Raw genomic sequence first — 23527 nt, 5'->3', positions numbered from 1 at the left:
CATCTTGTTTATATTTTTACAGTGCCTAGGTAGAAGGATTCCAGGCCTAATCATAAAAAGAACAAGACATTTAGGTACTTCTAACAATATCGTAGGTTATATCTCTTTTTTTTCATTGGCAATATTTCCAATCACTGTACAAAATCTAGACTTGGCAGATTTTGAAAGTGAGATTAAAGAAAGCAATTCAAAGGGAAAAATACTTCAAAGAAGGTGCAAATAGTGATGCAGTCCTGCTACCAGGAGGAGACAGTAGTCTGGCTGCAGCACTCTGTATCGTCCCAGTGTGGGGATGGATCAAAGAACGGAAAAATCATAAGTTATTCTGAAAACTGGTTCACAACATACTGCAGTAAGGAAAGAGAAGAAATCAGAATCAGAGATCTAGTTAGAATTCCAGAGAATTATTGAGAGTATTTAAAGTTAATTTATTTTTTTTTACTTTAACAGAGTTCATCTGATCATAAATACCTTGTTCTGAGATGTTTGATTTTTTTAAATCTCAAAAACCAAAGCTATCCTAAGACTTCTCAGATATTAAAACTGGAAAAAAAAACCTACTAAAAGTCCAGCTAGTATTTTTAAAACATGAATGACTGTGCAAGAAGTTCTAATTTGTAAAAAGAACGACTTGAGAGACCGAGTATGGTCGTCTGTGTATCAGCCAGATGATTCAAAATCGCTTTGGCTGTATAACTACAATTTGGGTTATACAGACTGCAGTTATGTCAAGTCTGAAACCGTCCAATGGTGCAATCAAACAATATTGGTCACATTTCAGATAGAGTACAATGAGTCCATGAAGGCCTACCATAACTCTCCTGCATACCTTGCCTACATCAACGCAAAAAGTCGTGCTGAGGCTGCGTTGGAAGAAGAAAGCCGGCAAAGGCAGTCACGCATGGAGAAAGGTGAACCTTACATGAGTATACAGCCAGCGGAAGACCCCGATGGTAAGCAGAAGGGAATTTGTATGCACATCCAGTGAGGCAGTCTCATTACAGGACCGACAGGATAGAGAAATGGATGCCAGATATGCAAAACTACCAGTGTACAGCTTTCACAACATTTAATGTGACTTCGTTTCTATTTTGATACCTTTAATACTGATTTTTCGTTATCATGTTTTATTTCATACAGCTAACAGCTGACTTTATCTTGTTTCCAAAAACTAAGGTGGCAAGCCAGTGATAAAAGTTATTCCAACCCTTAATTATGTGTGAAATAATGCTTACAATTCAAAACAAATAAGTCTGCTTAAACTCTGTAATGGCTTTAACATATGCACTGTAAAAGGCTTAGATGCCTGATTTAATCCAGCTTGAATGGAGTTTTGTGCTTTTATTTCCAGAAGCACATAATTCTGATAGGCAGAGTTTTGGTATGATTAAGAGCACCTGAACTTTGAATGTGTTCAACAACTGTCATTTGAGATTGTTTAGAAAATAAGTTACCCTTGCTGTTGACAAGTTGATGAGGAAAAATCTGAAAGTTTATTTGACTGCAAGGAAGTGCACCCCACCCAGTGGGAAAACTCACTCACATACCTAATATCTGCTTTCTACATTCATGGTCAAATACTTGTTGAAACCTGAGGGTGTGAGGGTGAAAAATGTACTCAGTCAGTTACACCCTTTTTTTTTTTTTTTTTTCTTTTTTTCCTTCTTCCTTGTAAAAGCACACCCTTGAGATAAAGCTCATGACAAGCAGCACTTTCCCCGCTGTGAAGTAACTCCAAAATCTATGTAGATAATATTTAGTGTTCAGGTAGCTGGCATTTTGGGACTTCAAACTCTGTTTGGTGCTACCTGAGCCAGATGAACTCAGCCAGAACCAGCTGTACCAGGTCCCAAGTTGCATCTGTTTACATCTGGGACAAAACAGCAAGTTGGGTTTTGTGATGGAAATGTTGCTTCTGACAGATCCTGCCCGGCACTGGGATCAGGAGCCTTTAGCATAAAAGGGATCTTACTAAGAGGACAAAGGCCCAATTCTAAGGAGACCAGTGTGCTTAATACTTGTCTCTTGCAAATCTGTTGTCATCCCACTGTCTTTCTCTTTTTCCTTTATTTAGTCAAATACCTCAATGAGCACTTGAACATAACACTTTGAAATAAAGGACACAGACTTCCATTAAAGTAGCTATCTTCTTTCATAATATTTTCTGGCATGATACATTAGAATTCTCCTTATGATATCTGTGAATAGTTGGGAGAGGGATCTCCATTTTTCTTCTTCTGGACTTTTCTACAGGACATCATTCTGGATGATAATTCATACCTGTTGCCTACCTGATTGTAATACTCAGCTAAATATGAATTGTACTTCATATGTTTCTTCTGAGTTTGTTTCCTCCCCAGTACTTAATGCTATCTAATTACCATGCTTCAGGTTCTAATTAGTTTGACTTGAATATTTTGGAGTCTGTTTTGTAGATAGGTTCTTGATACCAAAGCTGCAGGCTGTGTTTTGATTTTTATTATGTTGAAAGGCTTTGCCTCATTTCCTTGAAAAAGTGTAGAAGAAATAATAGAAAGATTTCTGTCTTCTATGGGCTGGAAGATTTTGAGTGTTGCTAGATACAGAAAAACATTCAGTTTGATGCTGCAAAGCAGAAGAAAAGAATCTTACTTTTAAAATGAGTCCTTGTAAAATCCATAATGCTGTAGTTTTGTTACATTCTGTGACTATGTTAAAAGTGTCAGAAGTCCAGTATCTTGCCATAAGTTGGAAATTCTTTTAATTTGATCATAGAGAAGAAAAAAAATACTTGACCTGTAATTTTTTTAGCTCTTTGTAGTGAATCCTGCAGGTGCTTGTCAGAGAAGAGAATTTAGTTGCTGTTGGGCTTCCTTTAATTTCTTTTCTCTGCAAGAAGCTTATAAGGAGACCAGACATGACCTGTGTGCTTGTGTACTTCTCCTGAAGTGTATTTTTCTTTTCAGTAACTTGTTCTTTAGAGAACTATGTTTACTTAAAAATAACTGAATGCTTTTAATACGCTACTGTGAATTTTCAGTGGCAAGTAAACATGTATCACTACTTCATGTTTTCATTCCTCAGTGTTTCAAAAACACAAGTCTCTTTTGATCTGTGCTACAAAGGTTATTTGTGAAGGAGTCACTCTTCTGTTGATATTTTGCACTGCATAATGTGCTGGTAACATGATTAATCAGGAATATTTTTTTTTTAAAATTCAGTGTATTAATAGTCCCTCTTACTCTGGAAATGTGGAAAGCAACACAGTAAATAACTAGGTCAATCCAAGATTTCAGACATGTGGAAAATGCTTGTAAAGTCATAGCTGTTACAACTGTGCCAGTCTAAATGGTGTGCTATCCTCATGTTGTCTTTTCCTGATAACCTAATCTATATTCATTAGTATGAACCTTGTGACACGACAGCAACCGGTGTTAAGGGGCTCATTTTGTTTTAAATTAGTGGTAATGTGGGTATGGTGTCATTAGACTTGGTACGCATTTTGTGGAATTAAAGCAGTTACACTTAAAACTCTTTGTTTCAGATTACGATGATGGATTTTCTATGAAGCACACAGCCACAGCTCGTTTCCAAAGAAACCATCGTCTCATCAGTGAGATACTGAGTGAAAGCGTGGTGCCTGATGTCCGGTCTGTTGTCACAACAGCCAGAATGCAAGTTCTTAAACGCCAGGTTCAATCTTTAATGGTTCATCAGGTAAAAATAAACTATGTGAAGGCAGCTAAAATGTAATGGTGTTGGGCGGAACTCCAAGTCTCGGATCGTTTGATCATCTACATGACTATTCTTGTTGGATGTCAGTGTTCTGTACGCTCAAATAGCTAATCTCTGGATTTTCTTGGGAGTTGCAAGATGGGAGGCTTCACCTTCTGTGCTGTTTTGTTACTGAGAATCCTGGTAAAAACAGTATTTTGGTTTTTAGGATATCATAACTATTCCATAGTTCTTTGTTATGCATAACCCGCTGTATGTAGAGTAAGTGTCCTGTGTAATAGGCACTGGTAGAGTTGTGACTTATGGGTGACTTACATGACTCAGAATCTTGTTTGTAAAGATTCTTTATTACAGTAAATCATACCTATTGTAACGTCTTTTAATGAAAGTGAAATGCATACAAAGAAATCTAGTGAGGTTACTCTTGCACGTTTCACCTAGCATTGACTGGGCACATGCCTGCGTTTTCCAAACATGCATGTTAACAAAAGAACCCTGTCAGTATAGTCAGTCTACATGTAGGTGAAGAAAACTAAGACACTGGAATTAGTTAGAGATTTGTTGCATTTTTTTTAATTAACAAAAGATACTGAGGGTGGAGGAGGGTGGTATCCCTTCTTTCCTTTGAATTGTGGTCTTTCTGCTTTCGAGAATGTAATTGGTGTGGCAAAGGTGTGTTTATATACCTATGGGGTATGTAATATGAAAGAAAATTTGTAATTATGTGCTGGAAGATTGTCCTCAAGTACGTAATATTTTTAATTTATATTATGCCTAGCCAATCCTGAATTACTCATGCGCTTCTTAGCTATTGGGTATTAGATCAAAGAAGACATAAGGATGTTTATGTATTATATGAGTGTATTTTAAAATATCGGTCTAAGTATTTTTATACATAGCTGTGAACTTTGTCCAGTTCTTCAGATGACTGAATACTAAAGTTCTTACCATTTATTTCATTTCTAGCGTAAACTAGAAGCGGAGCTTCTGCAAATTGAAGAGCGTCACCAGGAAAAGAAGAGGAAGTTTTTGGAAAGCACAGAATCGTTTAACAACGAGCTTAAAAGGGTACAGCTTTTGCTTTTCTCCACTTGCTCAGAGGAATCTGCTAGTTACCCATCTGTCCAAGTGCTGTACCCACTTCTATTTAGTTCTGTGTTCAATTATGTATAATTACACAACTGATGACTGCAGTGTCCTAGTGTGTGGGTGTTGGAAAGCACACAGTGTTTGCATTATTTCGTGCTCCTTCAGTGACCTGTAGTGGTGACATTCAGCCAGTACAGTTTAGAAGTGCCTTCAGGCTTCGCTGCTTGAGTTTGCTAGAGATCAGCTCGAGGAATGTGGCCTAGAGCCGCTGTGGAGAACATGCTGCTCTGTCCTTGACTGCATTCAAACAAAGTTTACCTTGTTTATTTATCCCCCTTCCCCCACCCCCTTCTTTTTTTTTTATTTTTGTTAACATGCATGTGTCTCCTTCCCTAGTTACTGAAGCTTTTAATATGAACTTTGTCAAATGAAAAGTAGTACGCTGCGTGTAGAAATACTGAACTCATAATTGGGTTTCACTGATGTTTTTCAATGTAACTGAGGTAGTAAAGGCGCTCTCCTTTTTTAATTTCTAGTTATGCAGTTTGAAGGTGGAAGTGGATATGGAAAAAATTGCAGCTGAAATTGCTCAAGCCGAGGAACAAGCTCGCAAGAGGCAGGAGGAAAGGGAAAAAGAAGCAGCTGAGCAAGCCGAACGCAGTCAAAATAACATAGCACCTGAGGAAGAACAGGCAGCTAACAAGATAGAGGAGAAGAAAGAAGAGGAGAGTGCTCCAATGGAGACAGGTAACTGCATTTGAAGACCAGCTTCATAATCCTCGAAGGATCAGCATTAAAATATCTCTGTAGAGGCTCAGCTTAGCCAACAGTAGTGCCCTGTATTTTTGCTGTTAATAGGAAGAAAAGCTTCAGAAGAACCACATTCAGAATAGTTAACTTCAGCTTGGTGAAATCCAGTGTTTGCTTGCTTCTCATTAAATTGCTCCTTTTAAAAAGCGGAGAGGATAAGACGCCACAAAGTCCTGTGTAATGCTTTGTGTATAATGTACCCAAGGCGAGGGGAAGCTTTCTAAGCCTAACTCATCTTCTGGAGGTTGCTTAGCTAGGAGCAGCTGCAAGAGTTTCCTTGTCCCAGTGTCAACATCTAGCAAAGATGATGATAAACAGCACTTCTGTCCATGCTGCTCTTATGAGCTGATTTGCAGGCTTTTTTGTGTTGTGTACTGTGACACTAGAAAATATGATTGTATTTAAGCATATCAGCAGCCAGTATCTCAGTGAGTCATTGCTGTAACAGCATGAGTGAAAGGGAGAGGGGACCAAAGGAGTTGGATTCTAGTGCTGCTGGTTTAACAAGGCCCCTTGCTTTCTTGTGGCTGGACTTGTGCTGTCAGGCAGCTGCAGGTGACTTTCAGGATGCCGTGCAGCAGGACCATGCATATCCTGAGCTCTGAAAGGTCTTTCAAAGCTGTGCCTGTCGCTGCATGTTCTAGGTGACAGAAATAACTGCTGTGGAGTACTCATATGTATGACAGTTTCAGTTTCTTCCTAAATTCTAATTGCACAAGCAAAATGTAGTGGCATGTAAATGACACTGAGAAATATCTTGTTACAGAAGAGCCTCACCCAGAAGAGAGCACAGAAAATCAGCAGAATGGTGAAGAAGGAACATCTACCCCAGACGATAAGGAGAGTGGCCAAGAAGGGGTCGATAGCACTGCAGAGGAGGGAACCAGTGACAGCAACACTGGTTCGGAAAGCAACAGTGCAACAGTTGAAGAGCCTCCTGCAGACCCTATCACTGAGGATAGTGAGAAGAAAGAATAAATACTGACTCGTTTCATGTGTCTTTTTTAATGAAGTACTGGTTTGATTTCAGAATGTGATAATGCGCCTTTTGTATCTTCCTTGCCTGTATCACTTGTCTCCAAAGGATACTGGGTTTTAATAATGTGTCAGATTATCAGCATTGCAACTTAAAGGGGCCTTTAGAGGCAAAGGAACTCTTTACAACAGACAGAAGAGAAAACCTCGTGTGTCTGTAAACGCAGCTGTTACCATGTGGAGAGATATTTACTATTGCTTGGGATTTCTCCCTTAGAAAGATAGCGTTGGGTTTTGTATTAGAAATCAGGCCTTCCCCCTTTCTTCTAGTTACATTACCACAGTGAAAATGTGATTTCTCAAAGACCCTTGTGTTCATTTGTGGCTGGAACACGATGCAGATGTGTGTCACCTCGGCCCCCTGACCTGGCTTCACAGAGGGGCTGGCTGCCCCTGCCCCAGCACACCTAGTTAGCCCAGCACTGCTCTGCAGCCAGGATGCTGGTGCTGTGGTCATGGGGGCTGATGAAGCGGCACAGATCACAAAGATGGTTACTACCACTCGCTTTCTAGAGCGTTCTAGAGTACTGCTGAGACATCTTAAAGTCAGCCTTTGCATTAAACAGACATGATGCCTATAAAACCCAGAGCATTTCCTGGCCCTAACCAAACCAAACCACCCCACAGCAGGCCTAGCCCGCGATACCGCTGCTGCTTCAGCTCTGGCCAGCGAGAACATCTGCTGCAGCTGCCCAGATCTTTGCTTTGAAAGAAAGCTTTTGGTCCTCATGAGTAGTGCTCCTGAGTAAGTCTGAAAGACTTGGTTTAATGTGGGGGTTTTTTGTGTAATCTTTGTTGTCTTTTTTCTAGAGTAGCTGTTCTACAGTGATGGAGGCTCATGTTCTGCAGGCAGCGTTTCAGGACATCCATTTCTGAAGGGCTGAGTGGAGTCCTCTTGAAGTAAATGACTTATTTCTGTCATGCAGGATTCTTTTCAACAAGTCTTTTGCTTTTCTTTACCAATTAACTCCTTATTTGCCACTAAGATACCCTGGTATGACCCCAGCCAGAGATACGGCAGAGTACAAAGGACAGCTACGCGTTCTCTGGGAACAGTCACTAATAAGGCATAAATGGTAAAAAATGGTAGTTTTGCTTGCCATGAGCTTCCAAAACCTTTGGGAACTCAACAAATGTACTGAAAATGCCACATTTTGCCCTATATAGATAAGCAAAAACCCTAATGAAGAAAACCACTTAATTGCAACAACAGATACAAGCAGTTTTGTGACTTTACAACTCCAAGAGAACACATGATGCATATGCTTCAAGAAACTGGTATGTTTTTATGGAATAGTGGGTATATCAGATGGTAATGCTTTTTAAATCCTTTTGGTCTTTTTTTTAAATGGTCTAAAAATAATAAAATCTGACACGTTTGGGTTTTTTAAACATGCAGTGGTCTGCTTCTTGTCTTTTAAGGTAATGTCTGTATTTGATTTAGGGCTCTCGGCAACCATTCTCCATCTTGGGGCCAGAGGAGAATAAAACCATGGAATTAATTATTGAAATATACTACATACAAAAGGTTATGCTGCAAAAGCACTTTGAAAACCAGAATAAAAACTCGCGACTTGGTCTAGACTTGGGTTTAAATGCTGGCTCTGCCTAGCAGGATGTCTGATGATGGCAGTTGACTTTAAAAGCCAATGCATGGGAGAATTTGTGGAGGAAATAATACAAAGTATTGGTGAAATTTTAATCTCTTTGCTTCCAAGCTTTTAACTACCTCACCTCAGATTATGAGAAATAATTTTTGTGTTTCTTTAAACCAAGTACCATTTCCTACCTAAAGGGCTGAGAGGGAGGAATTGGCAGAACATATCATACTTGCAGAGAGGAACATGCAGTTATGGACCAAATACTTTGTATCTGAAGCCAAGTTTTCCTGCTAATTAACTGCTGTGCATTCTCTCCAGGTCCACGAGATTTTATGAGCTGACTTGGGCCTTGATTTCTGCTTGAAAGCGATCGTTAGATCAGGTACTGTCTGGTGTACACACATAAATCGGAGCCGTCTCGTGTATGTATTAAACAGCTGCTCCAGTCTCTGCCTTGCAGTTTACAACTTCATTTTGTACTCCCAGCAACGCCAACCTTTTGGCAGCTGGTGCTGAGTGTGCTGGTCCTTCCACGAAATAGGATAATCCAGTGTAATTCTAGAGAACTAACATAAATGCTTACTGTACCGCTAAGGCTCACTCTCCCCCAGCAGCTGCGTGCTGGGCTCTGCGCTGCACCTGCTCTTCCCCAGTGTGCAAATCTGAACGTGACCGTTCAGGTGCCGAAGCAGAACGTGGCCGTGATCGCTCCCATCATTCCTACGGACAGTGTTGCAGCTGACGCACCTGCCGCCACGCGCTTGCTTGTACCCGCCAGTGACAGCAGCTGGAGGGGTTGTTGCAGAACGCAATAGAAAGGAGGAAAAGCGAGAGATCACCGATGGCAGCCTTCCTCGAATGGGCACACCGCAACCTGCGTGTGTGAGAAGGCTTCCATCTTCCTCATCTTTTAAGGAAAAGCAGTTCTGATACTAATGCGTTTGGGAAAAGGTGTTACCTTGGACACAAAAAGAACTCTTCAGAGGAAACAGAAACCGTGGCTGCTCCTTCACTGGGGTTTGAAAAATTCAAAGCAGTGAAACCTACCTAAAAATTCAACTTAAATTCAAAATTTCAGTTTCTTGGCAGAGTGGGCAAGTTATTCTTGCCATTGTGCTTAAGCAGTTGTAGTGGTTAAATTGCATTTCGGGATTTTTTGTTTCCAGGAGTGAAATGGATTGCTTTTAGAGAAATACAATCTGGAAGCACTTAAAAGAAGGGGGGAGTTTACCTAGTGACCCATTTTGGTTTTACGTTTCATCATTAGCTGTGCCAAAAAGGCAGTAATTGAGAGAGGAGGCTTACTTGTTCCACTAACTCATTCATCTGAGGAAGCTCCCATCACAAAAAATAACAGCTGAAATACAATGTGAAAATTCAGATATGCATGTACCTACAGCTCAATAGTCTCTTGGTTTGGGTGAAAAACAAGCAAATTGAGCAGACACAAGCTACGTACTTGTTTCACGGAGTAAGGCAGTTATATAATATTATTAACGCTTTCAGATTTTCAAAACTGAAGGCAAAACTTTTAGGAAAGCTTGCAAGCCTGCCTTTCACAGGAAGAGCCAGGTTAGCACTTGTCCTAAAACCTCTCCCCAGGCTACACGGGAATTTTTTGGATGGCAGGATAACCCGCCAGGCATGTGGTCTGCTTTTTTCTTCTACTAGAGTACTAGAGTACTTTGTACTTAAAAAGCTCTGAGCGTTCATCATCTATAACATCGTCTGGCCTCTTCACACTCACGCGTCAAGCCGAAATGGATTTATTTTCCTTTAATTTCAGCCTGTTTGGTTGTTGGCAGAGACCATGGTGTGACTTTAACTGGGAAACCAGTCCCCTGGAGTTGAAATTGTGAGGAGTTCTTTGTTAAAACGATGTTATTCGAACTGTGGAAGTCCGAAAAAGACGAGGCTGCTGCCCTTAGGTTTGAAGTTGAAGTTCAATATATCACGTTGCATTTTCAGAAAGGTAATTCAGATTTAAAAGAAAAAATAAAAAGGATCACTCATCCCTGATGGTTCTATTCCCTTAGTTCCATCCTGGGATCTGTTAGTGCTCCAGATCACACAGAAATTAATGGAAGCGTCGCTCCCATCAGCTGAGCTCCCTCCAACAAAGCGTTTTGATTATATACAAGTTGCTTCACATCTTAAGCTGCACATCTGAGGATTTCTTTACTGCACATTGGTCTTCTAAAAAAAAAATAATAATCATTCTCTGGAATGATTGTTGCTGCCAACGCAAAGCTTTGATTTCTGAAGTGATACCAGCTGGTGCCTGGACAGGGGGCCCAACCGCAAAGGGGCTCGGGAGGAATGGGCTGGTGCAGGAGCAGGAGGAGCCTCCATGGAGCCTCCACTCCTTGGGTGCTGCGAACGCTTGTTGTGCAACAGCTTTTATCTGTGCAACAGCCTTGGGTTTTGAAGGCCGTTTGTGCTTTTCATCTGCTACCTATTCTCAAGGTATATGTAAATAACCGTAATTATTGGCGAGGATGGGGTGTGTTGCAGTGAAGGGTGTGTACCCCAGTGAGTAGGTGTCATCTTCAAGGGTAAAATAACTTTTCCGAGCTCATTAAAACCTCCTGAACCAACGCCCTGTGGGCAGCATCCAAACACTGACCAGCGCCCCGGTGCCTGGCAGAGGTGCCCACCAGGAAAACGAGCATCAGGGACCAGGCGCAGGGGAGGGACCAGCCTGTGGGAAACCCGCTCCCTCGCCATGTCGCAGCAGCCCTTCCCAGCACCCCAAGCCTGGTCCCAGCTCAGCACCCCCAGCTGCTGGGCTACTGGCCACTTCTGATGGCAAACAGCTCACTGGAGCTCCTGAGGAGCCAGTGTGCCCACCTGTCAGCAGGGCCTGAAACCCTCCCACGAGGCAACAGAGCAGAATGGAGCCCACCAGCTTGGTGTGGCTCTTGCTTCCACCGCTCCGTGCTCAGCCCGTGGACACGAGCCCCTGGGGCTCCTTTCTCCCCTGCCACGGGTGCAGGATGCTGGGGGGGGCTGCTGGGGGGCCAGCACCGCCGTGGTCCCTTCTGGGGGGCTGAGCCACCTCCCCTGGGACCTGGCGAGTCTTTCCCACCCGCTGAGGAGGAAGAGAAGAGGCAAATCCAAACCACCGCCCCGTGGCCAGGGAGGAGTTGTCTTTGGTTTGTTTTTCTCTTTGAGGGAAAGAAAAAAGAGGCTTTTTTTGAGAGTCTGGCTCACACTTGGTGACCTCTGACATTGCCAGGGCGCTGGTACTTCCTTTGTTCTGCAGGTAAAATCAAGTAGGCAAAGGTTCTCCCGTATTGGGTAGTTCTCAAAAATATGCTTTTATCTCACCACAAAAATACACTTAATAAAAGTTATTAAGAAGCCTGGGTTTAAAAAAAAATTGCTCTTAAAGTTCTTTTGGATTTTTTTTTTTTTGTATTAATGTAATTATTAGATTTTATCACCCCAAAAACCTTTTGACCTACAAAACTGAAATCGAGTAACAGTTATGGAGCGTGGAGCAGGCCCCAAAGGGTAAATATTGGAGGATATTTAGATGTTATATTTTTATATATATATATATATATATATATATGAACTGGGCACCTCGTGAGGTTGTTCCAAAGCAGTTCAACAGGCAAAGTGCTTCACTCCTGGTGAAACCCGGAGGACTTCACCTTTTAAAAGCTTTATGCACCTAAACACCCTCTGAAAGCACCAACCCATGTCAGGGGGTCAGCCCCCTGTGAAGGGCAAAGGTCTGGTGTTTGTGCAGCAGCCAAACTTTAGGGGGAGGGAAAATAAAAAAGCTTCTGGAGAAACTAAAAAAGGGTTTAAAAATAAAATCACCTGTGCATCGCATGGGATGGGCTTGCAAAGCGGATCTGCTGCCAGCGCAATGAGGACTTCAGCTGTAGGAGCTGGGGTTACATCAAGGGTTATTCCTAGGACAGAAAGAAATCAAACAGAGGAACAGAGGGATAAAATACCCGAGTAAAACCAAGGCCCGGCACCGAGGGGAGGGCAGGGCAGTGGTGCGGAAGGGAACAGGGGCAGCCATGCAACGGGGTGTAGGGCAGAAATGGGGAGACCTCGTTTCACCCTTCAGCTCGGGGGCCGGGGAGCAGGTCCGGAGCCTGGTGAGGGGTGTGGGGTGGCGATAGAGCTGGGAGCAAGGGAGCTCCTGCAGGGAGGGGAGGGTGCTGAGGAGCAGCGCGCTTTCCTGGGCTGCGGGGAGCAGGGGCAGCCCCTCTCTTTGCTCGTTCAAAGCAGGTGCTCGAGGGGGTCCCCTCTGCCCCACCACGTGCTTGCTCACATCCCCCCAACGGTACCCACCCCACTCACAGCCCACCTTCTGTGCCCACCCTGCCTCAAGGAGTCTGTGAGGGTTTATTTCTCCTTTTCTTCTGCCCATGTTTTGTCTTCCTAGGCTTTGCTGTTTATTTAAAAAAAAAATAAATTAAAAAAGCTATTTTGGATTTTTTTCTCAATTTATCAACATTTACTTAAAGAAAATGCCTTCAGATTGGCCATCGATCTAAAAACCCTGTGCCGACACAGCGCCATCACAACTGCGCTGCCCTCGCTCTGCTCCTTTGCTCACCTCTCCTTCGTTCTTTCCACTGACAAGCAGTAATCCTGACTGCTGGAATACTGAGAAAAATACTCCTCGTCACCAACTCAAAGTGTAAATTGGCACTGGCGGAGGTGCACGAGCTACAACCAGCGTTGCCAGCAGGCGTCCCTCTCAACCTGCCCGGAGATGGACCGCGGCGAAAATGGTCTTACCCTCAGTTCCAGATCCCCGGTACTTTTCACTCTTCTTTTTTCTTTTTTTTTTTTTTTTTTTGTGTGTGTAATACCTAGGAAGTGCCAGCCAGCAGCAATATTTGTTGCAGCACACTGCTTTGATGACTGATGATGAGGGCTCCAAACGACACACGCTCACTTGCACACCCCTGTTTACAATCCCGAGTGGCAGTTACGGGTTTCTAGCTTCACTTCTAGCAAGTAGACATTAGAAGCATTAAAAAGAACTAGGATTCTATCCTCTTTTGTTTTTTTCCAGCTCTCTAACAAGAAAAGAGTTGTCGGGGAAAAAAGCTTCATACATGACAAAGGGATCCCTCGGAGGAATCCTGTGCGCAGGGGCGTTGGCAAAGGCTGTTTGCAGAGAAGATGCCCTGTAAGAAGGTGGAGAGAAGTGCTTTACTGGAGCGCAGGTGAAGCTGTAGGTGGTATGTGCCAAGGGGAAGGCTCAGGCTGCCAGAGCTGTCCTCACGAAAGCGCCGCTGGCCGGTGATTTGAGCCTCTCCACATCTTGTACCAGAAGATGGAACCAATCTGAAGCCATGTCCCTGCACAAACAGCAGAAATTCAAATACGAGCCCGAGCTTTCACGTTTGAGTTGCTCTGGGATAAACGTGCCCAAAGAGAAGAGTGTAAAGCTACTTTTCCACCAGCCCAGGTTTGTGGGGGCTGATCAGAGGAACAGCTCCATCGAGAGCCCGGCAGCCCAGGGCGTGTTTTGCCTCTGGGAAGGCGAGGAATCCCTCCCAGCACGCACGGCCAGGCTTTCCCCATCGCCACCTCACTCCTGGATAACTTGACGTGACCCTGCTCAGTAATCCCACCACAGCTGATGCAGCTGGTCAGTAAGGGTAACTTATAGTTACGCTAATTTAACTTCATTGAATTAAGATCAAGTTAATTCTAAGGGAGCCTTTGTGTGAGCTGAATGCGGTTCAACTATCCACATCAGTCCGTGCATATTCACTTATCGGTATACCCTCGTGCACTTAAGGAAAAAAAGTTAATCCAGCGTTACTTTGTTAGTAACTTCTGGGATTTTTGAGTATAAATATTAAATAACTTTCATTTATTATCATTTATTATCAATGTTTTGTACCACGGCCAAGGAAGGACAGGATTGCACAGCAAAGCAACGCGGATGCCGGAGCGCTTCGGCTGGAGCAGCGCTGGGGGGGTGAGACATGTGGCTGCTCTTTTTGTTCTCTCTTAACTGCATCACGTTAAAAACTACGGAGCTGGCCCTGGCCGGGGTTTTGCTGCGAAGCAGCTGTGGTGGGGGGTGGCCTGCAGCACCCCCTCGGCAGCAGGTGGAGCGCGCTGAGCTGTTCAGCTTCCCTGTCCCTCTTGGACCTGCTGCGCTTGGAAGCAGGAGACTGGGAGCTGCTCCCTTCGGACCGGTACAGATCCTGTGCTCACGTGCAAACTTGCTGTGAGCCAGAACGGGTTTCTGTTACTGGTTTGGATCCCAGCTTGAGCAGGAACCATCCTCAGCCGGTTCACATCGCCTTGCAAGAGCTTTCCCGCGGGACTGGGTCTAACGCTCCACACCTCGAATTCAGTGTGTGCTTCACACACGTGCGATTCAGTGCTTGCTTAACACACGGGGCACTGCCTCTGCTGGCCTGCTTCCTCTCTGCAAGGGGGACAGGCGAGGCCGGTGTTCCGTAAGCCCACCGCTCTCCGGCACGGTCCTTCTCGTGGTTAGAGATGGAGAGCCGGGAATTCCGGATGCAAACCTTGGGCTGTGCTGCCTGTTCCCCATGACTCCCGCTGCCTGCCTAGGCAGAGAAATGCAGGTGTGAGCGCTGCCAGAGATGCTGGTACAACCCCAGCAGGGGCTAGAAATCAGCTTTAAGCTCTGTAGGCACCTCGGATATAAACGCGATCGCTGCGCCGCAGCAGCGTGGTGTTTAATCATGCCAGGTGGAGGAAGGAGCTGTAATTGCACTTTGCTCTCAGAGCATCCCGGTTTTGTCTCAGACCCATTGCAGCCATAACCGCCCCTTGAAGGAGCCTTGATCAAGGTTTTGAACACCTCACAGGGTGCTTTGATTCCTGGATTTGCAGTCCCCCCCTATGTATGCAGAGCATTACTGACAGTGATCCCTGCAAATCTCTCCGTGTTGGGATTTGTACCGGTAACAAGGTGGAGATCAGCTCGTAGACTCTGGGTTGGAAAGCATGGATCCTGCTCTACTTTAGGTCTGTCTCACTGTTTTTGTTCTCAGTTCCCTTCTTTCACTTTGACGCTTTTTTTTTTTTTTTTTCCACGGCCTTCAAGGGGTTTTTTTGAAGTGGTTTTGCAGTTATCAGGCTGGTGCCTTATTTTGCTGTAAATTATCATGTATGGCTTCACTTGTGACTTATCAAAGCCTGTAATTTCTGTAAACAGTTTCAATTTGCCTTTTTTTTTTTCTTGATTCTATTAAAAAGGCAAGAAAAAGACATTTTAACCCACCAATGCCAGAGGCAGGGCGAGAGCCAAACTAGAAAGAGCGACAGTAACAACAGAAACAGTGAAAAATCACATGGTTGTGTTTTTTTTATTATTATCATTTCTTTAAGCCCAGGGATGAAGAACACCAGATCTGTGACAGAAGGGATGGGATGAGCTCTTCTTGCAGAAACCGCTGACGGGCTCATTCCCTGTTTCCATACCCAGTGTTGCTTCAAGAGCCCAGGGCACTGGTGTTCGATGTTACCCCTTGTGAACGAACGGTGGCCCGAGGCTGCCGGCTGTACAGCCAGCAGAGGCTTTAACGCTCAGTTCTGTTTAGGAGACATACCGCTGCCCCTTTATCTCCCTAAACAACGCGTGCCTCGCTAGTGCTTGATATCCCGGAGGAACTTCCCAACAGTTTGCCCACCTGTGTGGGGAACAAAGTACAGGGAAGGCTTCAAGACCCTCTCTAGCCCGACCCAGTGGCCGTGCACCCTCCCCAGCATGGTTCCTATGATGTCCCAAGGGATTTTCTTCCTATTTTCTCTCTCCTCTCCTTTCCCCACCTGCCACACTGGGGTGACCACTGTCTCTTTCACGCTAGTTGAGGCCAGAAAGGATCCGTTTGTTCCTCGCAGGTCCCTCCCTATACAAATGGACCTGGGAGCGTGGGCAGGTGAAACGGAGCCACCCGACCTGACCGAAGGGCTGGGGGGCCGGGGACACCAGCAGCACTTGCCGCCAGCTTGTCCCCTGTCCCTCAGTGGTGGCAGGGTGCCCGTGGTTCCAGCAGCCTGACCTCTCCCCAGTTGCGTCACTGGGTACATTTCCCTCGTCACAGCTCGATTCCTGGGCTCCAGGCAGAGGAAGTGGCTTTAGTGCGGAGCAGGTGCCAATCTGTAAAATTGCTTCTTGGTTTGGGGCTTTTTTTTTCCACCAGAAAAGAACTGGAGAGAAAGGCCGTCAGCCGCGACATGACGCAAGCATGAAGAAGGTGACGCAGGCATGAAGAAGGTGAATTTCCAGTGACAGCGAGCGTGTGCCCTTCCCTCCTGTGCCTGACCAACGTCCCTGGTGGGACCTGCCTGCTGCACAGATTGCTTCCTCTGCTGGCAGGATAAGGATCTTTTAATAACCTCGAGGTGAGATCACAATCATGAGACTTTTTTCAGGGCATCCCCTACAACTGCTCTAAGAACTCTTCTTGGTGAGGAATCCCAGCTCGGTACCACTCTTAATGTCAGGAATTTACTGGCCATTTCACTTCTGCTATTCTGTTTGCTGGAGGAACGGCTGTGCCGAAGCCTCCGCCTGGGGCAGACCCTCCCTGCACGGCTCCCAGGCCTGGAGCTGGGTGGGCTGTCCGGGCAGGGGGCAAAACCGGAGGTGGGAGATGCCGAGGATCTCGGTTTGGCATTGCCTGGCAAAGCGAAGCAGCACAGATGTCAGAGCCCCCCCTCGCCGCACGCGGAGGGGTGTTAGTGGGAAGTGGGCACTTGGGGAGGGTTCGCCCTTCACTCCCCAGAGCTTCTGCCTGGGCGACTCCGGCGTCGTGCGGCGAAGGGCAGAAACCTCCCGGGGCACTGAGGGCAGCGAGAGCAGCACAGAGCTGAGAGCAGGGGGTGCAGCTGGCGTTTCCTTCGGTGCTGCATGCTGCCCTGCCCCGGCTCAGCACATTGCAGGGGACCCACAAGCTCTGGATGTGAACTGCGATGCTTTCACTTGTAGCAAAACCTTCCTACCTGTAGCAAAACATGGCTTTGCCTACCTGATAGGGCTGGTGCTGCTCGCTCAGCACCCCGTGAGCTGAGCTCTGAAGCAGAGCGGGGGTCTGGTGCAGCCGGGGGCAGAGCCAGCTCCAGCTGCACGGGCTCTCCCCCCGCTGGGCCAGCAGTACTTCAGTCTGATCTCACGTCAATTCACCCAAAGCTAAATTAGTGGAAAATACAGGCAGGCTTTGAGTTCAGGATGTAAAAACATCTTGTGTCGTGCTTTTCTCAGAATGGATTGCACCTCGCTAAAGTGCAGCAGAGCCGTGCGAGTCCTGCTTGCTGAAACCACACAGCCCCGTGGCGCTGGGGTCCCTTCCACCCTGGGGTGTCTGCGTGACTTAGTCGAAGGAGAGCCTGCAAGCAGTCCAATCTTACACACAGGACACAGACGTGAAATACAGGAATGAAATTCCGACCAGATACTCCGCTGCTGAACGAGCTACCATTCAATGTCAGATCCATTCGAGTCTACATGTTTCAATGCAGTTCAGCAGATTCAATCTTTCCGTCCGAGTGGAACCAACCTGAACTGAAATCTTTCTTTCTGAGCTAATTTCCTGTGGAATTTATTAGGAACGGTGTTTGCTTTTGAGAAGTCATATTGACGAACAGCTGCCATCTAGCCCTGCTACTTCGACCTGGGCAACAGATTTTAACCACTCGTTTCCACTCTTCTTGCAGCAGAGTCACCTAGGGTCTAACAGGAGAGTGAAAATACCAGGCCACTTTTTTTTTAATGCACCAGGTTTTTCTAATGCACCAGTTTTTTAATAGTTAATTTAACTTGAGGGTGACAAATGTGCTGTAGCAAGCAGGCAGCACAGTGTGGCTTTACCTGGGCGGTGTGTTTGTTTGTGCGGGATTGCAGTTTTGACAAAGCCTGCTTGTGGGGCACACGTGTCAGCAGGAGCACGTCAAAGAGACGGATCGCTAAGGCATGAAATAGACTGCAAATATACACAAGCAAATTAAGCAAAGCTTTAATAAACGTTTGGAGAACTCCCAAGGTATAAAACATGACTGTACAAGAAGATGGGGTGTCATAAAGACACGGTACATTATTTTAAAATATTCCCATTCTTTTTTTAAGGAAAACAATTTGCTTGAATTGGCTCTGACAACCCAGAACTTGGCATGTACCGAAATGTTGAAGTTAAAGCGCGGGTGTATGCGCAAAAACAAACTGCAAAGCATTTGCCTGCTGCCTTCCTCTCGTCAGCTTCGGCTTCTGCCGCCAGGGATGTGGGGATGGACTCCTGGGAATGTTGCCTTCCACCCCCTCCCTCTGGCACAGCGTGAGCACAGAGCAGATGGAGGCAATCGTGCCATCTCTACACACCCCCCACTCCCACATACAGCACCATGACTACGCTTCAAGGCTCTACACCCACCATTTCTGAGTATTCTGCCTGTATCCGAGGGAAGTCTTTCATCTCTGGTCCTTCTTGGAGGAAGTGGTTACAAGATAAAGCTCTCAAAGTCCGCTTACCTGCTTGGATAATCGATGAACAAAAGGAAAATGGAGCAATAAATAGAGTTGCAGAGATGCAAGCTGCACCTGCCTGCTGAGAGAATTCGAAAGCAAGCGTGATGAAAAGCCCGTGGTGGTGCTTAGAGAGCTAAGGGAAGTGCGGGTCACCTTCTGGGAAGCCAGATAAAAATGCTGATGGTCTTCAAGCCCTGGAATTGTGCCCATTACAGACCCCAGAAGGGCATCAGAACCACAGTGGCAACTGGCCTGCCATGAGGGAAACACCAAGAAGGTTTTTAAGTGACGGCTGGGCTGGCACAACGTCTAAGGAAGGTCTGAAACTGTGGACGGGTGTTTACATCGGATCTGAGACCATCCTCAGGACCCTCAACTTCAGATATGTTTAATTAGGGCTTGTGAGAGCCAGGGAGCAAAATGTTTGGCCTCATGTCGAAGGAGCTGGTGTTACAGGCAAGGCAGCAAGTGATCAGTAGTTTTAGTTTCGGATGCTCACATGTGCTCAAATTCTACTAAAGTCCTGTTTTGGCTGTGGTTAGCTGTTACGTTACCTTACAATAATTTAAATAGAAACATGCCATGGTAATGTTGGGGTGGAGTTTTTTTGAACAGCACAAAATCTTCAGATCTTCGAGTGCTGAACTACGCTAAAGGGAACCAAATCAGCTCTTCCCAGCAGTGAAAAGTCCTTACATGAGCCACAGATTACAGAACATTCACTGCTCTTAGTGTTCTAACGTTTAGGGAAGGCATCATTCCCAAAACGATTCTGCCTGGATGCTGGCTGGAGGCACTGGCAGGCAGCTCGATTCTGCCTCTGAGGGTTGTAGGAGCAGCAGGGCTGAGATGCTGGTGTTGATGTAACGGATCAACTCACTGAACACAGCTTATCTGCTCCTTGTAATATATATCCCAGTAACAGTCAGGTAATTAAGACACTGATCAGATTACCCTGAACAGGACAGTGATGCATGAGAGCCAGACAACGGCTGCCTGGCACAGAGATCTGTTATAACAGCAATTTAACTAACTACACCGTTACTTGTCTGATGCAGAGCAAATGTTGCATTTAGGCTAATGGAGAGATAACACAGGTACCACAGGTTTTCCTTTATGTCCATTTGCTGAAGCAGAATAATGCCTTTTGAGGTGTCTCCCATCCCAGCCACACAAACACTGAAACATTGCCTGAGCTGTGTTCTCTCTCTCTCATAACACTGGTCTTTCTGGCTGGTTTTGGAAGTTCCCTGGGAACTTTCCCAGTTCCTCAGTGAACTGGCTTGTTTGGGTCCATCCTGAGCTGTTCCATCTTCCCCCAGCTCCGCACAGGTGATGGGACAGTAATTCAGGGTAAGCCCCGAAGCACCAGGTGCTTTGGAACCTGTTGGGGACTGCAAGCTCTGCCCAGGACCCATCCTAGTGACCTGTCATTTTCCCATCTGTCCTGGCTGCCGTAACAGCATTGCCATCTCGTAAGAAGAGGACGCAGAGGACAAGATGCCAAAGCGAATACTTTTGAGTCGCCTTGGAAGGAAGGTGAGTTCCTGAGGAGCTGGGGATGTTGCTGCCTTGTTCGAGGAGTCTGTTCCAAAAGCAAGGGTCCACCTTGGGCAACCACGGAGCAAAAGCCCCTGATTTGTATTGATGATCCATTTAGGACCAGGATGGGATGGCTGACAGCACTGCAGGTCCTGAACTTCTGCATTAATGTGATGGTGGGGAAGGCATGGGACCGCAAAAGCGCAAAACCTTTTGAGGAAGATGATGCATGCTGATACTCAGCAGATGGTAACACAAAACCACCCAGAAGCAGAAAGGAGGGGGGAAGTCCACTTACTTGTTTGAGCTGCTGAGAATCTAGAGAGGATGCTGTAAGCGTGTGGGAGAAGGGCAAAGGGATGCTGGCTGCCAGCAGTCCTGCATGCGGAGATTTTTTTTCATGTGCTAGTTGAACATGTTCCCCAGAAAAAAAGGGTCTGGCAGAGATGGGGATCCTCCCTGTTTCCTACAGCACTGGTGGATGCTCTGGCAGATGAAGCAGGATCTGCTCTGGAGAGAAGAGATAAGGAGAAAGGAGATATTTTTTTGTCCCTTCACCACAGACAATTTCTCATGTGTCAGTGCAAAAGCAGAACCCACTTCATTTTACCGAGTCTCGGTAGTACGTGCGTGCCGCCCCTCGCTGCACGCGCTGAGGAAGCACCTGAGCACCCGGAGCGCCTGAAGGCAGCGTGGCATGCAGCACAACCGTCCTGTATCAGTGAAAGACGAGGAGGAGCATCGACTAAATGTCAGCCACGCAAGGGTGTGTCACGAGCCTCTTGCAGAGGTGCAGGAAGTATAAAAGGCAGAGGTTCCCAAAGAGGGTCCCTGGAAGGAGCTGCGGCGTGCTGAGCTGTGCTGGAACCTACGATGCTCTTGCGAACCTGGTGACTTCATCTCCCTTCACAACGAGACCATGGAGAGTGGTGAGTACCTGCTCTGCAGCCTCCGCCTTTGTCTTCTGCTTTATCAATCATGCCCAAATCCATGCCTCGTGACACAGGGATGGAGCACTTTTAACAGAGTAGAACAGTATAAAAGACTTTCATCTTCCTTATATCGACTATTAAAAAAGAAATGCACAGTTCTCTTCTACATGCTCAAAACCCCTCCAATCAATTAACTTCAGAAACACACACATAAAAAATAGGCTCGTAGCCAATTTCAAGGGGCTGTTTTGTCCCAAAGCAAATAAGCTCTTCTCACATAGCATGTACCTTTTCTTCTCTGTTCTTAATAAAAAATACTTATTAAAAAAAAGAGAATGCACCTCCTTGGCAATTCAGGGAATGAATCAAAGGAAGCAGGAGCAAGCATATCTGTGGTTACTGTTAGCTAAGTCTGTCCAGACTTTTACAGATTGTTTCTATTAACAAATATTTTCACTGCAGCAACAAAACTTTGCAGTTTTGTGCTTGCTCGGAGCTGGAGCAGCCCTGAGCCGGTGCACCTGTAGGGGTCTGTGTTCCCATGGATTCCCCCATCACGAAGCAGGCAGAGAGAAGCAAGCAAGCGAGAGAATCCCCTTCTCTTTGGTCCGTATCCCGTTAGCCCAGGAGGCACAAGACTCTTTCTGTTTCCTCTTGAAAGTTTCAAACTTTCCTTTGCCATTTCTTATTGTACTTTCACACCCAGAGCTCTGTGGGCACCCGCTGCCCGGAGCTTGAGGAGATGAGGAGCTGTAGGAGGGGAGATGGCACCATGGGTCAGGGACACGGCACATAAGATGCACGCTCTTTCTCCTCGAAGACTGTCGGATTTATTCCCTTTTTATTATGTTTTTTTTACGCTCAAATATGTGCAAACACTAATCTGAGGGAGTGCGGGGAAGAGGGACAAATGCAAGAGCTCAGATGGGTAAGTTAGTTTAAAAGCAGATTAACCAATCCGGGTTTAAAACCCAACTTCTACCTCTCCGTGCCGGTGAGCACGGGCAGAGCTGCAGTGAGGGTGGCGAGAGGATGAGACAGAGCCACCAAGTTCAGCCCAGTAAAGCCCTGCTCCGGGTGTAATGAATTACAGGGTGAAACGGGAGGCGTCACTGCCTTTTCTCTGTGACATTTGCAAATTGGAGCCTTAAATTAACCGCAGCGTGCAGGGGGGCGTGGGGGTCCCATGGGAAGCGCTGCAGGCAGAGCTGCAGCCTGTGACCACACTGAGATTTGAGCACCCAGTTCCATACAGGTGCCTCCGACTGTGCCACATGAAGGGGGACGATTGCCCTCACCTGTTTTTGAAGAAATTCAGATGCAAAACACCAGTGACGCGTGCAACAGCAGAGTCAGGCTGGTGCAGCTGGGAAAATTCAGCATTTCTTCCTTTTTGTATCTTTGTCCACTGTTTCAGCCCACAAACTAGTCCCCTTCCCAGGCAGGGATTTCTCCTCTGGAAAGGTCTCCGGTGATTTCTGAATGAAGCAGAGGGGGGTTCCGTGCGCAGTGTCTGGATGCAGAGCCCTGTACAACAGCTGGGAAGGGGGAGCCCAGGGTCTCCCAGGCTCCAAAGTGACACTGGGGGATGCGGGATGCTCCCACGGTGCTCGCTGGAGCTCCTGGCTCCCACAGGACCCACCAGGCAGGAGCAGGGAAAGGGCAGAGGGAGCCTTCTCATGGATGTCTCCCGGCAGCTTCTGGGAATCGTTGGCTTGGGAAGCCCTGCATCCCAACCAGCACCATTTGGGAAGCCCTGCATCCCAACCAGCATCATTTGGGAAGCCCTGCATCCCAACCAGCATCATTTGGGGAGCCCTGCATTCCAACCAGCACCATTTGGGAAGCCCTGCATCCCAACCAGCACCATCTGGGGAGCCCTGCATCCCAACCAGCACCATTTGGGAAGCCCTGCATCCCAACCAGCACCACTTGGGGAGCCCTGCATCCCAACCAGCACCATTTGGGAAGCCCTGCATCCCAACCAGCACCACTTGGGGAGCCCTGCATCCCAACCAGCACCATTTGGGAAGCCCTGCATCCCAACCAGCACCACTTGGGGAGCCCTGCATCCCAACCAGCACCATTTGGGAAGCCCTGCATCCCAACCAGCACCATTTGGGAAGCCCTGCATCCCAACCAGCACCACTTGGGGAGCCCTGCATCCCAACCAGCATCATTTGGGAAGCCCTGCATCCCAACCAGCACCGCTTGGGGAGCCCTGCATCCCAACCAGCACCATATGGGAAGCCCTGCATCCCAACCAGCGCCATTTGGGAAGCCCTGCATCCCAACCAGCACCATTTGGGGAG

General features: G+C 46.4%; 2 protein-coding genes and 1 long non-coding RNA gene across 7 annotated transcripts in view; 2 read left to right on the top strand and 1 right to left on the bottom strand.

Annotated features, from left to right (window-relative positions):
* SMARCE1 (SWI/SNF related BAF chromatin remodeling complex subunit E1) overlaps positions 1-6938 on the top strand; it is a 16470-nt gene extending 9532 nt beyond the window's left edge. For all 5 annotated transcript variants that reach the window (XM_080369216.1, XM_080369215.1, XM_080369217.1 and 2 more), the window contains 5 exons: positions 782-953; positions 3524-3696; positions 4681-4782; positions 5340-5550; positions 6380-6938. In XM_080369216.1, coding sequence (XP_080225342.1) covers positions 782-953; positions 3524-3696; positions 4681-4782; positions 5340-5550; positions 6380-6591 — 870 coding nt within the window. In that variant the 3' untranslated portion in view covers positions 6592-6938. The remainder of the gene's footprint in view (positions 1-781; positions 954-3523; positions 3697-4680; positions 4783-5339; positions 5551-6379) is intronic.
* On the bottom strand, positions 6599-22644 carry LOC308055373. The gene is made up of 2 exons (XR_013924515.1): positions 22514-22644; positions 6599-21299 (listed from the first exon to the last, which is right to left on the bottom strand). It is a non-coding gene; the product is annotated as an uncharacterized lncRNA (long non-coding RNA).
* CCR7 (C-C motif chemokine receptor 7) overlaps positions 17454-23527 on the top strand; it is an 18201-nt gene continuing 12127 nt past the window's right edge. The window contains exon 1 of the mRNA XM_080369221.1: positions 17454-21212. Coding sequence (XP_080225347.1) covers positions 21203-21212 — 10 coding nt within the window. The 5' untranslated portion in view covers positions 17454-21202. The remainder of the gene's footprint in view (positions 21213-23527) is intronic.

This window comes from Falco punctatus (genome assembly GCF_963210335.1).
Source record: "Falco punctatus genome assembly, chromosome: 19".
Classification (NCBI taxonomy): Eukaryota; Metazoa; Chordata; class Aves; order Falconiformes; family Falconidae; genus Falco; species Falco punctatus.
Note: the sequence above shows the minus strand (reverse complement) of the source record. Positions and strands in the feature narration are given on the sequence as shown.